The sequence below is a fragment of the Xenopus tropicalis genome, chromosome 2, assembly GCF_000004195.4.
Source record: "Xenopus tropicalis strain Nigerian chromosome 2, UCB_Xtro_10.0, whole genome shotgun sequence".
Lineage (NCBI taxonomy): Eukaryota > Metazoa > Chordata > Amphibia > Anura > Pipidae > Xenopus > Xenopus tropicalis.
In genome coordinates this window covers 47,694,199-47,711,116 of record NC_030678.2, presented here as the reverse complement: position 1 = coordinate 47,711,116, position 16,918 = coordinate 47,694,199, and the positions used below count along the sequence as shown (strand labels likewise).

At 43.5% G+C, this 16,918-nt stretch overlaps 1 protein-coding gene across 3 annotated transcripts in view; it reads left to right on the top strand.

The window, feature by feature from the left end:
* The first annotated feature begins 11,272 nt into the window (after positions 1 to 11,272).
* Positions 11,273 to 16,918, top strand: part of mnt (MAX network transcriptional repressor) — a 42,983-nt gene continuing 37,337 nt past the window's right edge. Inside the window, exons 1-2 of one of the 3 annotated variants that reach the window (XM_012956552.3) lie at positions 11,273 to 11,375; positions 11,525 to 11,720. In XM_012956552.3, the coding sequence (XP_012812006.1) occupies positions 11,645 to 11,720 (76 nt within the window). In that variant the 5' untranslated portion in view covers positions 11,273 to 11,375; positions 11,525 to 11,644. Of the gene's footprint in view, positions 11,721 to 16,918 lie in introns of all 3 variants that reach the window. The other 2 variants (XM_031895742.1, NM_001142022.1) reach the window with 2 other exon arrangements.

The window sequence follows — 16,918 nt, the reverse complement described above, 5'->3', positions numbered from 1 at the left end:
CATAGTAGTATAATTTGGTGATTGTAATTATCTACAACTGGATGCTGCATACCCTGTAACATGCCTCTTTAAAAGGTGATCTAAAAAAGAAACAAACTGTTTTACAGTTTGTGCTGTACTTTGTAAATATGCAGTATATACTGGACATGTTTTTTTTATCTGAGATGCATGGGCGCACAAAGTCAGAGCGGCCTGCAACATTATTCATGTAATTTTAGTTAGCCATGGAAGAGGTGGGCTTTTAATGCATTCATTTATAAAGATTCCCAGGACAATATTTTCTACATAGTAGCCTGGGGGGGGGGGGGGGAGGAGGAGGGGGAGATACTTAATATATTGTATTGGCATTCCCCAGTGAAATAACCTTTGGGCATTCTACATGGAAATGTATTAATTAACTGATCTGCTCTATTGGAACTATACTGATGGAAAACATTGAATAGAAAATACCTGCTAAAACTTGGCTTCTGGTCATTTGAATTAAGCGATACGCGAAGGAAGTAGCAGCATCCACTATGCGATGATCGATTGATCGACTCCTTACAGAAGGAAGGGTAGGCTCAATCAATTGATCATCGCATAATGGATTGTGCCCTGCATCGCCTTATTTCAAATGACCGGAAGCCAAGTTTTAGCAGGTATTTTCTAATAAAGCGGTTTGCAGGATAGGGCAATTATTGGAGCAGGGTAGAATAGATTTTTTACTTCTGCCCATTTATAGAATGATATGTGATTAAATTCATTTATACTGATTTATGGGTTGTGCATATCAACTTTTTCAAATTTATTTTCTGATCAACGTGATGAGTGTATGTATGTACTGTATATGTATGTATTCATTTTTCTGAATGAGCTAACTATTTCTTTACCTTCTAATTAAATTATTATTATTATGGATTTAATAGGAATGGAAAAAAATCTTCATATGAACTAATTCAGGCAGATGTAAAAATGGTGAGATTTAATGTACTAGAGACAGTTGGGGCATCAGATTTTGAATATTTTAATGATACTTTGCTGTCTAAGATAAAGAAACTAGAGAAAGAAATCATGGATAGAAAATGGCAACATTTACACGTGATAAAATGTATTATGAGACTAATAAAGTATATAGTACTTCTAGATTTTTGAGGCCACGTCATTCTTGTGGTGGTTTCCAAAAGTCTACTAGTACACCTAATCAATCAATCTTGAAAAAAGGTATACAGAAACATGTTAGCTTTTAAAGTGGCGACTTTGACTCTACTGAGGACTTGTGTGGACTGAATTATTGTCCAGATCATTTCTGTACCATGGAAATTGGTTGTTTAGTCAGTCGGGCAGGTAAGAAAATTTTGATAACGATAAAATCTGTGCATGTATTGTCTATCTAACTATAGACAATGCATTTCCAGGAAGTCACTTTCTTACAACTGGTGTCTGCCAACTATTTTTATGTTCAGAACATCCTCCCATTTGTTATTTTTTGGATGTTTGTTGGAAGAAGACTAATTTCTGAATGTGTATGGCTACCTTAAAGGAGAAGGAAAGGCTAATAAAGAGTTAATCTCAAGCTGCAGGCATACCTTCAGTTCTCTTAATAATGCCCTTAAGTCTCAGAAGCCAAACAGGAAGAAAAAACGCTGAGCTGTGTAAAGAAAGTTCTCATAATTCCTCACTCCTGCACAGACACCAAGACCAAGTGTACATGCTCAGTTAGTAAGACTGTGAGTCAGCTTCCTGCTGATTGGCTCAGATGCCCATTCCTAAGGGGCGGGAGCAGGAGAGGGGTACTGCGTGTCTCTGGTACAGGAATTACAGACACAACAAATCTTTTTTCAGATAAGTCAGTGCAGCATTTCTGTAAGTGCTTATGGCTGTATTTACATAGACCTTTCTGATAAAGCTTACTTTTACCTTTCCTTCTCCTTTAAGGCAGAATAAAGATTTTATCTAGAGAACGCTGGGGTCAGTTAACTACTGTGTTCCTTTGCAATGTAACACGCAAAAAGCAACTTCATGGGAACATGCTCTGCAGGCATTTCTACACTGAGGAAGGATACAAACTGGACTGGCATTTTCTTCCCCTATGCAGATCAGGGTGAGCAGATCACTTGAAAATTCAGGGACTTCAGGGGCTAAAAATTCCACTAGGAGGGCTACACTTATTGCAATTAAATGTAAATGCAGTGCAGCCCTGGAACATGCATTTGTCCCTGAATTGTAAAGTGATCTGGTCACCCTAAATAGATATGCTGGCAGAGAAAACGCTGTGTGTGACTTAGCCCTAACAGTGCCTGTTGCAACAGGAGAGATGTGTTTAATGTATGTTTAGCACTTTGCAACATGCAGCATCTCATGCATTCCTTTTTGCACATGCACCTCCTGCCTAATCACGCTTCACTTCCTTTGCCCCAGACATTAGGCGGGAAGTGTTTTTATTTTTTCCGGCCACCAGCTGGAGCCTTACGAAGACAATCAATGGCATTGCACCCGCGCACCATGATTTGTGCACCATGGATGGGTGTCATAGTCCTCTGGGCTTGACCCCAGGTAAAGACCTGGTGGGTCTCACTCTAGCTTCGGCGAAGGTGGATCTACCCGCACATGCTGTTCATTGCCAAAGCCTTGGACCCATGAACATCAGAGCTTATGCCTTTGGGTAGGACTCGCACACAATAATTCAGTATCATCTGCATTCAGCACTTCATTGTGCCTTCAGGAAAACATGGGCTCTGTTATCTCGTCCTTTTCACCACAATAAATAGATAAAATGTGTGCTCTCTCTCCTTAATACAATCAGTTTGTGAATACATTCAAGTGCACCCACATGTTAGGCTGTAGTGCGAGGTTTTTTCATCCTTCACTTATCAAGTGCACCCACATGTTAGGCTGTAGTGCGAGGTTTTTTCATCCTTCACTTATCAAGTGCACCCACATGTTAGGCTGTAGTGCGAGGTTTTTTCATCCTTCACTTATCAAATCATGTCACTTTCACCTAAGAAATATTTCCAAAATACGATCATTTATCACCCAAGATGCTGCCAAAATTCTTATTCACTCTCTTATAATATCTCGCCTGGACTACTGTAACTCCCTGTTAATTGGCCTTTCCCCTCCAAAGACTGTCCCCACTCCAGTCCATAATGAATACTGCTGCCAGGCTCATACACCTCTCCAACCGCTCCTCCTCTGCCATGCCACTCTGCCAATCCCTGCACTGGCTTCCCCTACCATCCAGGATAAAATTCAAACTAATGACTCTCACATTCAAAGCAGTTCATAACTCTGCCCCACCCTACATCTCTGAACTCATCTCTAGGTACCATCCAACCCGCTTGTTACGCTCCTCTACTGACCTGCTCCTCAACTCCTCTCTCATTTCCTCCTCACACACTCGCATTCAAGACTTTGCAAGGGCTGCCCCCCTTCTCTGGAATTCGCTCCCACAATTTATCAGACTTTCTCCCAATCTTTCTGCCTTCAAGAGATCTCTAAAAACACATTTATTTAGAGAAGCTTACCCTAATCTAGTTTAGCAATACCCTGTGCCACACCTCTCACAACTCTGGTCATGCCCATTCCCACACCTTGTGTCTCAACCCTTTCTCCTTGTAGATTGTAAGCTCTTTTGGGCAGGGCCCTCTTCACCTCTTGTATTGGTTATTGATTGCTTTATATGTTACTCTGTATGTCCAATGTATAAAACCCACTTATTGTACAGCGCTGCGGAATATGTTGGCGCTTTATAAATAAATGTTAATAATAATAATAATATATCCAGTACAGCCTAGCAACTTACATTTATTAGACATGCCCCTGATTTTTTCATCTTTGCTAGATTTGCATATGCACACATGCAAACATTTGTCTTCAAATGTGAAAAAACAATGGCCATACATGTTAAAGGGATTCTGTCATGATTTTTATGGTGTACTTCTTATTTCTAAATTACACTCTTAACATAGCAAATAATTCACTCTACCATTTAAAATGTTATTCTATATTCTGTTACTATATGATAAAATGGGGTCCAGGCCCAGACTGGCAATCTGTGGATTGTGACAAATGCCAAAGAGGCTGCCATCAATATTTATTGGGCCAGTGGGAGGCTGTTTGGGCCTCAGTGTACATGAAATGACAGGGCCTATTTGAATCCCATTTCAGACCTCATAGGATCTGCTGACTCAAGTGTATCTGTGTCGTGATACCACACACATGGTATTACATGAACATAAGCCCGTAAGAACACATAGGGTCCAATTCACTAAGGTACGAATCCGAATTACGAAATCCGATCATTTCTGATACTCAAAAATGTCAGGAAAATTCTTTTCGCTTGAATGTGAAAATTTCGTACTCACGATCTGAAAGTTCAGAAATGTTCATATTGAAACGATTGTCTGCGTATGGCGATTCGATAGAAATTTTCATATCCCAATGATCGTAAATGGCGCAAAACCCTTTCTGGCTTTGACACTTCAATGCATGATGTGGGAAGCTTTCAAAAGGACTCAATGGCACTCGGCAACTCCAACCTGCCCAAAAGAAAGTCACGATACTGAAACTTGAATGAATTTTAAAACTTTCGTACTCGTTGCGACAAATATGATTTTGTTGCACAAATTGCCGCAAAGTATGAAAACGTCATGGAAATTAACAAAAAAGTTGCGGAAAATACGCACAGTTCTAAAAGTTACAAAAATACGATTTTTTTCTATTCGTAACCAATCGTACATTGATAAATGGGCCCCTTAGAGTGTATAATTGTATAAAAAAAATTTAGGTACCAGATCTGGCCTGGGAGTCAAAATAGGCCCTGGCATTCAAACTACCTATCCAATCCCCATGTTCCTTCTATGAGGGAGCTGCCATATTTGTGCATATTTGAGTCTGTTAGCATTAGAAACTATAACAGAAAGGCTGAGAAGGGACAGTAAGGTTGGTGAAACAGTCAGGTAACATTTAATCTACATTTATATTTTGAAGAGTAGTTTTTTTTTTTTTTACAGAAACCTTTTATCCCAGGTAGTAAAATGATTAATCTGTTTGAGCCCATAGAATACTGTGACAGTTCCGCTGGCGCTGCTGACCGTTAGCTGAAATTAGATGTGACTTGAGAAAGTAAGATCTCACATTCTGCAGGTCCTCCCGAGAAACAGGTATCCATTACCGTGCTGCTCGTGTGCATAGCAACGTCATGCAGCAGTGATTGATGATCCTGTCCCCAAGCCCTTGTGTATTGGCTGTGCATTTAATTGCTGCCGTCATGCTATGCTAATAGGTAGTTTAGCCCCAAATCCACAATATTCAATCAGGAAATGTGAATAACAGTGAGGCTGTGTTTAGAAATCCATGGAAAGGGCATTTCTCCACTTAAAATATTAGTGTCACACAGGAACACTGTCTTCACCGTGAACATGGTTGTGTGTGTAAGCATTTCATTCAGGTTCTACTTCAACATGTGTCTGCAAAGCAAAATATAGGTACATTGTTTCTAAATGCATCAGATACAAGCTTGGTGAAAAATTTGGGAAATCTGTAGAAATTTCAGCTAGAAAGGCTGAAAAGTAAAATCACTGGACACCCCTCAGTAATTATAATTGCTTACTGATAAACTGGGCCGGTGTTCCGGGTCACTGAAAATTGCACCAGTCACACCCTTGCTTTTCATTATAACAATGTTTGTATCATAGTAGCTATGCTTGAAAAAGACAAATCTATCGAGGTCAGGGTTTTTTTCATTCAAAACCTACCTACCAGTTGATCGTTTGTGTAGCGTAAATAAGGGGCCTGGCCAAATATTGTGGTACTATGCCCTTGTGTTCCTTGGGCCCCAAAGTTTCTGATGGTGGCCCTGGAATACATAAAAAAGTAAACTGCCCCTTACTAAATGGAAATTTGATTTAAGGTGGCCATACACGTTACAATAATGATCTTTCCTGCTACCATTGGAATTCTACCCCTATCTGATGATTGAGTGCTAATCACTTGCCATTGCTTGAGTGCCTTCAATGGTGCCTGATCAATATCATATGAAACCTTATTTCTAAGCAAATCGTGAATACCATTAAATGCGGGTAGTTGTTCTACTGTGTGCATAGATACGCACTCACAATGCATCAAACTGTGCTTATAGTTAATAATATAGGCCCCCTTGTCTGTGGTTTGTGGTACAAAGAATATATTTAGAGCATAAATTCAGTCTGTATCATAGCGTTACATTGCTATATATAGAAAACAGCTATGGGATTTATTATCCAGAAAGCTTGGAGTCTGTGGGTTTCTGGACAAAGGATCACCATTTATTAAATAGGATTGTTTTGACCCCTATAAAGGTTTGTGCAGCTTAGGTACATGGAATACAAGCTGCTGTTTTATATTTTATTCTGTTTCCCATTTTTCTTAGTAATAATAAGTGGCATTTAGGTGTTACTATCATGCCAGGCCACAATCTGCTTTATCTTAATAAGGTAAGCATGTACCTGTTGGCACAATTACATACAGAAACACCCAGTAACTAATGCAGCCATTACAGAAGCTCACTGGGCCCTGTACCCCTGCTTCTGCCACAGATAGCCGGATTGGTGACCATCCCTGACAAGTAACTCAGTGTTACCCTGCTTCAGCCAAGCAAGCATTATGCAACGTGAGGCTTGGCTTAATTACCGCTTGCTAACACGTGTCCTCCGTAATCAGCCATCTACTATAAAGGCAAAGAGCAGAGAGAGTGACTAAAATCAGTGTGTGCTCATTCACTGCTCGTATCTCTTTAAATGGCCGGCTGTCGGTGTCAGGTAGCGCAGGGTGCACATGTGGAGCAGCTCCATGCCTTGTTGTGCCAGCCTCTCATTGGATGAACTAGGAATGACATATTTTAATGAGATGCAAACGCACTGCAGGAGGGGCGGAGCAACTGCAACACACGGACTGGATTTGTGGGACTAGTCACGTATGCCGAGAAAAGCAGCATGTTGCGTAGGGCTGGGTAGGGAGACGTACAAGCCTCTGCCTGTCTCTCCTCTCGCCGCCCCCAAATCCTTGTAGTGTTTGTTCTTTTTCAGCGGCACGCCAGTAGTGCGACAAGCTGTAGACAGGGCTTGCACAGGCATTAGCGCCATGCTTAATGTAGTCTTCTGCCTGGTGTGGAGTAAACGGGACAGTGAGGTGCCGGCTTCTTTGGGAATTAAAGTGTTAATGCGGTGGAATCGGCAGTGTCACGAAAGCATAGATTCTGTATCAGATTTGTGTCCCGCCCCTGTTCCCTCCCCTATATGTCTGCCCTATCTGGCTCAGGATCTCCTACCTGCCGCCCCAAAGCGTCTATTAAAGCGCAAATCCCTGAATTCTGAACTGCTGCAGTGCTATTTGAACATTTCTTGTGCTGCATTCAGCGTTTTTAAATTGCGGCTATGTAGGAAGGGACGTGGTCCAGATGCCTAAAACAGCAGCTACATGCAGTCTAGGCCATGAAACCAATTGACCCAGGGGACAAACTCATGGGTAGCGTGCTGTGATCCTAACAAGGTATGGCCTCAATTCTAGTTTAAATATATGGGCAGACAGGAGATCGAATGACTGGAACAGCAGGAAGTTACAGAGGAACTGCAGCTCCACTTCCTCATCTGCCAATGGAACATACACTGACAGATATATATTTCTCCTGTATGTTCCATCCACAAACCAACCACAGTTCACGGATCAGAGGGCTGCCATACGTATAATAATAAACCAAAGGAAATCTTGTTTTGTACAATTCTACTGTTCACCTTTAAGCTGGCCATACACGTGGCGATCTGACAATGTTTCGTGCGACCGTCGGTCGCACGAAACATCGTCAGATCCGCCACACACCGTCTGCCGATTCAGCCCTGACGGCAGATTTTGGTCAGGCGCCTTCTATGGCGCCCGATCAAAATTTTCTAACCTGGCCGATCGGCGAGTCGTCCGATATCAGCAGCTTCCTGCGATATTGGTCAACTCGCCGACATGCCATACACGCACCGAATATCATACGAAACGAGGTTTCGTACGATAGTATTGGTGCGTATATGGCCAGCTTTAGACTGCTTCCCGAACTGAAGTCCAGGGGTGTAAAGGTGGCCACACACGTGGCGATCTGCGATCTTTTGTGTGACCATCAGTCGCATGAAAGATCGTCAGACCCGCCACTAACCTTCAGGGCTGAAACGGCAGATAAGGAGGTAGAAACAATAGGATTTCTACCTCCTTCTGCCAATTCAGCCCTGACAGCAGATTTTGCTCAGGCGCCTTCTATGGCGCCCGAGCAAAATCTTTTAACCTGCCCGATCGGCGAGTTGACCGATATCAGCAGCCTCCTGCGATACCGGTCGATTCGCCGACTTGCCATACACGCACTGAATATCGTACGAAACAAGGTTTCGTACAATATTATCGGTGCATGTATGGCCAGCTTAACTATAGAGGTTGCAGGCCCTTTAGAGCTCAAGTGGGCCTAAGGGTTTGCCAATAGGCCAGGTGGTCTGCACCTCAGCCTTACCTGCCCCATCCTAACTGTTGCTGACAGTCAAAAGTCTTAGCTAGCTGTTATTTATAACCTGCCCTGCCCTATTCCATGATGTCAGCTAAGTGCAAGCCAGGTGAGGATATATAAATAATGGGGATGCAGCAGACAGGGTTGGGTGACTGCTGGAGGGTCCAGGCGGCAGAGTAGGCTCAGTAGGGCACTGACTAATAAGCAATTTTAAATTATGTTTTATGAAAACACAGGACACCAGAAGAAAATGGTGGCATTGTGGAATGCCAGCTCAGGTTAGGAAGTGACTAGAATTAGTAGGCGAAGGCAGATTTACAATTGGTGCCCAAAGGTCACACACATCCCCCTGCCCAGGATCGCATGCATGCACATCCATTTAGCCCACACACGGGCACTGGGGACAGGACGCCCTTAAGTTTTCTGCATGTCCTGTTCCCAGTGCTCTGTATGTGAGCTAAGTTTAGGTGCGGCTGGGCAGCATGCAGCCCCTAAAATTGTGCTGCCCTAGGCCCGGGCCTTTGTGGCCTAGCCAGAAATCCAGGCCTGTTAGTAGGGGGATCTAACAACTTGGCAAACGGAAGAGTATTGGTCAGTGTAAAGCCAATATGTCTAGGAAGTGGCTATATAAATGCTATGGCTACCTCCATTTTGTTCAGCATTAAGCTGTGTTTCTTCTTCATCTACTGATGTACCACACACTTGCCAACATGGTGCATCAACACTCTTTTAATAAATACACATTTCTGAGCTGCACCAATTGCACTTGACCTGGTGACCTCACTCTAGCAGGGATCTGAAAAATCTAAAACCCACCATTTCTATGTCCAAATTATCAGGGCAGGATTTATAGTTAAGGCTCCCCCTAGGCAACTTGTACACACCTTCCCGCTCCTGCTACTGCAGGTTTACCAATCACCAGACAGGACAGATGGGAGAATCAAACAATTGTTAAAATCTCCCACCCAGTCCCCAGTTCAGATGTGGCCTGCAGGTGGCCCCAAGATCTTTCCCGCCCTAGGGCCTTTGTTGCCTGCCCACAAATCCAGGTCTGCAAATCATACCCCCTAACCCTACTGAAAAAAAAATAGATTTGGCCTCTCATGTAAAGGGCAGAGAATGAAGGAGTAGAACTCAGAAGGGTAAATGCTGGGGTGCTGCACACAAATTTGGTCAGGCCCCCTTGAGAGATCCACAGTGTCCAATGTGTGTGCTGAAATGGGGACGTTGTTGCCCAATTTTCTGTTTCACTTGATCAGCTTTAGTGGTGTTGCATAGGTAGACTTTGCATTCGCATGCGTTTTTATGCGTATATCGGCTACATGTGCCTGCACCCGAGCGTATTCCATTCATTCGGGTGCAGGCACAAGTAGCAGGCGTAGGGCTGAATTTTAGCCAAGCATTTTTCCGCTTGCCGAAAATATCAGCCCTACGCCTCGTGTGGCATCAGCCTAAGAGATCACACACAGACAGCTGTTAAAACTCTGTAGTCTGAAGCCTAATTGTATGAAACATCTAAGTGTGAGGGCAGCATGATTTCTTGCCTTAATAAAAATGCTTAGTTACCAGGGAAAAGCAATGTATAGCCCACTAGTTTCCATGGGATGCTTTTAATACCTGGAGAGTCATGTTGTTCTCCCCAAGAGCGTAATATTTTTATGATTATTATCCTTTATATGGTGCTGCCATATTTTGTAGTGCTTCACAGAGATTATACATCATCAGTTTCGGACTGGCCACAGGATACCAGGAAAACTCCCAGTGGGCCCAGGTGTCAGTCGGCCCTCCTACTCCTGACCATTCGGCTTGCTGCATGGTCATTCCCTATTTCTGAATGGGAACAAAGAGGAGAAATAGATGGAAGAATAGATGTTAGCATGTAAATAAAAGAGACTAGGAGAATAAAGAGGTTGGGTGAGGAAAGGAGGAAAAATAGTTTGGAGAGTGGGCCCCTGGGGGTCCGACACTGTACATCATTCCCTTCTGGGGTTGCCACCTGGCAGGGAAAAATGATGCTTGATCCCAATGTTATTCATAGGGCAGAAAGAAAAAACTATAGAAAGGCCAGTATTTTTTATTTTTTACAAAAGGATGCAGCCTTATTGCCATCAGTCCCTGTTCAAGTGGAGCTTACATTCTAGGTCCCTATAACAGGCTTACTATGGTTGAGTTTATCTGAAGCCAATTAACTTGCCTGCATTTGGAGACTGGAATACCCACAAATTCCTTGCAGACAGTCTCCTACCTGGAATTGAATCCAACTGTTTTTTTTCTGCCATAAATATGTAGGATTTAGTGGGAAATCTAGATTGAGGTGACTGTTCCCTATTTAATAAGGTGGCCATACATGTTAAGATCTTATCCCGATATGCCCACCCAAGGTGGGTGATATTGGGCGGATTACAATGACGCACATAGGCACCATCAGAGCGAAAACCACAATAGTGAGCAGATGCGGTACCCAATCCAACAGGAAAATCAAACCTGCCTGATCGGCACCTGGCCACTTTTCAGCCAGATATTGGGGGGGGGGACCCCATACATGGGTAGATAAGCTGTCAAATTAGTCTAAAGGACTTAAATCTGCAGCTTAAATCTGCCAGTGTATGGCCACCTTTAAGGTGTCTCCATGTCACAACGCAAAATCACAAGTTCCACAGAAATCAATAGCTGTTCTTATGGCACTGGCAGCCTTTTGGCTGCTTAGTCAGTCCGTCCCCTTCAGGTTCCTGCGCAGCAGAGCAGGGTGTGATTCCTGCTAGTGAGCAGAAAGCAAAAGCCCCACATCCTCCTCCTCCTCCTCCTCCCTGTGAGTCACACGCCAGGGCCAGTGCGTCCGCACTCCGGCTTTTCCCTCTGCCCGAGAGTAGCTGAGGGCTCTGTGAGTCCCTTTTTTCTTGTTGTGTTTCTGTTACTCATCGCCATCTTGTTGCAACCCTTTTCTTGTCTGGAGGATCCGTGGGGGGGAACCTGGGTTGGATTTTTTTTCCATTGCATTTCATTTATTCAGTCATATTTCCCCCGACACAGGGAGGGTGAGGAGATCCGCGCAGCCATCCTCCGCTTCTGGATCTTTTTATTTTGACGGACTGGGGGGAGATACAATTAAAGCGGAAGATTTTAGGGGATCACTGTGGAAGCTGCTGAGAAATGAGCCTGGAGACACTGTTGCAAGCAGCCCTGTTCCTGGAATGGCAATCCCAGCAGCAACAGCAGAGAACACGTGGTAAGGAAGCTTTTTGGGGGCCCTGGGGCAAAATGATGGGCTGTAGCCGGGCTGGCAGGGGAGATCGGTACAAGGTGGGAGCATTTTATGATCATGGAAGTGTTCTTTAAGAAGCATCATTATGGTTTATCCGTCACACTCCAGCTGCTGCTAAACTACACCTCCCATCATCCTCCAGTAGACTCCTACTGCTAGAAGATGCTTAGGGGTTGTATTCGGCAGTATCTGGGGTGTCACTGTGCATTTTGAGATACTATTGGTGCTGAGTGTGTAAGCTGTTCAGTTTGAGGGACTAAAACATGACTGCGCGTTATTGCCCAGGATTATGCAGCGTTAACGCTCGGTATGTGAGCTGTTTCACAAAATCTCTGTGGCTGACCGGCTTGGGGAATAAATTTCCCCCTTTGGGTCTGAGTCTTAGCTTGTCCAGTATCAGGGCGGTGGCAATCCTCCAGCAGCAGCCTTTGCTAATACCCTGACATGGCCTGTCATATGACTTCCCGCAGCGCCGCCCCTTAACCTCTTCAGCGCCAGCAGCGCTCACACTTCAGGAGCTTCTCGCGTATTCTTGCGTCCAGATTACATGTTACCGCTATTATTCTTTTTGTGTGGGCTATACTAATACGAATTGGTGATTTCCCTGCTGGTTCTATTGCCTGGGAGTGGGGCTTCGGTTTTAGAAGGCTGGCAGCCCTCGGGTTACTGTGTGAAGGTGACGTGTCAGGCGCCGCCCCTCCCCCCACGTGCAGTGAGGACACTCCCGCATAGAGAGAGGGGGGGGGCTGAGCGGGACAGAGAGGCAGACAGGGCGGCGGGGGGAGTGGCGAGGAGGGACTGCACGCACATAGCATGACCCATGGCGTTCACACCCTGCTGGGAAGAGGAAAAAACAATCTCATAGGCGGGGGAGCCGCAGGTTACAGATGTACGTACCTCTCGGCGCACCTCCTGCCCCCGCCATAGCGCTGCAAATACTCCCACCCCGGGGAGGCTGCGCTTCTAAGCACTAACCCTTCACTTTGCCTTTAATGTCACGTTAATAATGGCCTGGTTATTCTCTGTGGCCTTTAGTAATATGCAGTTATTCTCTGAGTAAGGAGGTGGGCATTTTGGCAGAGCCGCCCATTTTAGGACAGAGTCTAGTGGTTTGTGTGTGAGGTGCCTATGGCATCTGTAGTTTGCCCATGCCCAAATAACACCATTACATTGCAGGCTAGAGCATTGGCTAATGGCTAGGCACTAGGGAGGAAAGGCTTGATATAATGTGTAACATATCCTTTCCATGGGGTTTCTGATTCCCAGCATAGAGTCTGTACTGACACCTGGAGAGAGCAGCTGCACCTGTAGAGGGAGGCCATGGGGCGGCTAGCGCAGCTACACACCAAGCTTTGTATTTCCCACATGGGGGCTGGTTTGTTTTCTACCTACATTCTTTATAGTGCATTCATTTGCCTGTGATGTGCAGCGTTACGTTCATTTACACCCTGCAGTGCTGACTGGAGCACAAGCTGCTAATTCTCTGTCTGGCCTTTGTGCCTTTTCAGCTATGCCTGGGAGAATATGGCTATTTGTTATTCCAGGGGCAGCAGCAATGAGTATTTTACTTTAATGACACCATCCTCCTTTATTCAGTGCTACACAGAATATTGTAGGTTACATATATTTGAAAGATAAACAAATACACAACACTAAAACTGTGGCATACTGCATACATGTGATTATTGTCTCACATTGTACTACTGGTTATCACACTAAAGCTGGCTGGGGAAAATACCAGGAAGTTTCAACTTGCTAATGTCACTTTTGGCTCCGCCCCTTTGTCATCTGTAATATATTAATATACATGGCATGATCCCTATGCCCCTGTAAAAGTGTCTATTGATTACCATTGATCGAAAAGGCAGTAATGGACAAATTAAAAATGAAAGTGCAAGGAGTTGTAGCAGTGCAAGCAATCAGGATACCCATGATAATAATTAGAATCACCAGGAGGTGCCAAACATATTGACTCTCCCACTGTCATTTTACCTTAACATTTTACTCCTTGTTGGGGTCAGTATGTACCAGATTTTCCCCATTGTTCTGCTCTGATTTTGGCTCATATATGTTCACTCTGGGTTGGGCAGGTTACTTGTATAATGCCTCAATTTTGAAATAGTGCCTTTCTATAAAATAGGTTTTCTGTTTATAATTAATCTAATTGGTCTAATAATGTATTTTAGCAAGGGTTTACTTAAGGTAACTTCAAGGGCAACAATTCCTAAAATGGTTTCCTTTATTGCAGCTGAGGGCTGCACTCCAGATGGGGAAAACTGTACTATAAGTTCAAAGGTGCACCTCCCCACCAAGTATTTTGGTGGCCCACATGGGGTGCCTACTCAAAGGGCAGATGGCCAACCTGGGGCACACAGGACAAGTGTACCAGGGCACTTGGTTAATTTACACATACGCATGAGATGGAATCCGAATGATGCTTAATATGCAACTCTGTGTCACCTATATTTCATGTAATGCCCATATTGAGCTATGTATGGCTGCCCACACTGGGGGTAGGTACCCACTTGGTGGTGAGATTTAAACATATATTATAGTACAATCACTGTTGGTGTTGTTGAGAAGGGAAAATAATCTTTTAGCAATAGGTGCCCCCTAATACAATAGATAAGGTGAGGTGTGATTTTGCAGTGATATAAGTGCAGTACACATTTATTAGCGCAGCCTGTCTATGCTTTAGTAACAGTCACATATTTGCTGGGCACATGCCAGGGGATCTTTCATGTGTTCCACTTAGGCACACAGAAACCTGCCTGATCATTATCTCACGCTCATCCTCTGTGTGTCATCAGGACAGGCAGCGTGAACTTGTGTTGACAGCGTAACACAACACATTCTGAGCATGTGCTTGCTAATCCCGTGTGCGAGGTCCCCCGCAGGAGAGCGCTGCCTGTATTACATTTTATTCTATGCCGGCATAATACTTTTATCATGCAGACGCATTGCTGCATGCAGGGGAGGGGGTTTTGTTCTGGTGTATATTTTCACCTTCCAGACAATGCTTAATCATGCTGTCCGTGCTGCCCCCCCCCCTTTTTTTTTCTTGCACAGATGTGCTGGGGGGTGGAGTGTAAAAGTGGGAGGAGATTTTTATTTCCCCTTCTGTCCTTTATGGATGCTGTGTCTGGGTCTTGGGAGAGCCCTCCTGAGTACATAGGGATGGGGGAAGGGCAGACAGTATAGGGCAATCCTACCAGCTTCCTGCTCATATTGAGTGAAGAAATCTGAGTGATCACCTCTTTCTGCTGCTTAGTGCTGCACACCCTGTAATCTCTTAGTATGAATTGCTGCATTGATTGGAAAGAATAGGATTCAAGTACAGATTTTCCTTATTATATGCTTATTTTTTGCTGTGATCATGGCAGCTTCTGATGGCAGTTTGTCTGATGGTACAGTAACTGATAAAATACTCTTTAGTTTTCGTGACTCCGGTCATGTCATTCTACTGCTACACTAAGCAGATAAGATTCTTAGCAGTTCTTTGTCACATAGGACAATTTCATGGACTCATTGCTCAAATTCAGCTTTTTGTTTCAGTGATTGGAAGATGAGTGCTGCACCTCATAAAAGTAATATTTGCTTCAGATCTACTCATCTATAGTAACAAACAAGTGTTTCATATAGCTTTCTAGACCTTGAGCAAATTACATTACCCTTCTTGTCGTGTCGAGACACACAGTCCCAGGTAACTGAACGTTGTACAGGTATCGGACCCCTTATCCGGAAACACATTATCCAGAAAGTTTTGAATTATGAAAAGATCATCTCCCATAGACTCCATTTTAATCAAATAATTCACATTTTTAAAAATTGTTTTCCTTTTTTTCTGTAATAATAAAACACTACCATGTACTTGATCCCAACTATGATTTAATTGATCTTTATTGGAGACAAAACAATCCTATTGGGTTTAATTACTGTTTAAATACTTTTTAGCAGACTTAAGGTAGGAGATCTGAATTACAGAAAAAACCCTTGTCCGGAAAATCCCAGGTCCCGAGGATTCTGGATAAAGGGTCCCATACCTGTACATGCAGTATGTCCGATTCAGCCTCCTGCCACTTAATATGTGTGCACTTGCAGGACTGTAATCTACCTGTCTGTGTACAAGGGGCAGATTTTTGGTCAGAAAACTTGGATATGCATTTACTGGCTGAACTCTATTCCATGTGCACACAGATTACAGTCTTGTCATTGCACACAAGAAGTGAGGCTAAAAAGGAGATTTCTCCATCAGCGAGAAAATATATAAAGGCTGTATTTTCATTGGGATTATAATATCACTAAAGCTACATGGGACGTTTCTTTTTGGAGATCTATATTTTCATAGTAAATCTTAAATGTTTATTTTACAGGTAGACAAATGAGCATATTTATATTCAATATGTGACATTTCCTTTTTTGCGGAATTGGGTGAGAAAAAGAGGTGGCATTCATTACCTCCACTGAAATTATTTTGGGATCCATTTTCTGCTCATAGGGTTGAGGAAAGGAGGCAGTTATTGCAAAGGTGCTAATGCTGGTATATGCCTAGGGCTAAGGTCAGCTGGGAGACTTGACACCACAATGTGACCTCTAACATAGTAAACGCTCTGGCTGAAACTGACAGATGTCAAAGTAGGTTAGGCTGGTATCCCAGCTGATTGCTTTCTATGGGTTTACTACCAAACTGCCTTCAAAGATGAAGGCTCATAAGAAACAGTGACATTTAACTTATTTTGGGTAACAGACAAATGATCACCTTGGGAAAAGGGGGAAGTGCTTGAAAAAGGAGACAGTTCATTAAACACTTTGCTGACAATGAGGAAAAGGGAATGTATTCTTGACCCTCATTCAGGTAAGTGCTAATAAATGTGATAAAATGTAAATAGAGGAAATGCCAGAGATCGCCAATTTAATCATGTAAAAAGACACCTTTATGATTAGCAGCTAAGAGGAGGGCTCTTAAATTGTCCCTGTGTTTATCTAGCCCAAACCTCTCTTTAGACCTGTATACAGCAAAGAGGACTCCTTACAATATATAGAAGAGGCCAGAGAATAATGGAAAATTATTTTGCTTAGGTGGTCTGCCTTTGACTACCGTGTCTGCCTTAATAAGTCTATTTCCTATATATCTCTATAGAAATTAGCGAGAAGCAAATAGT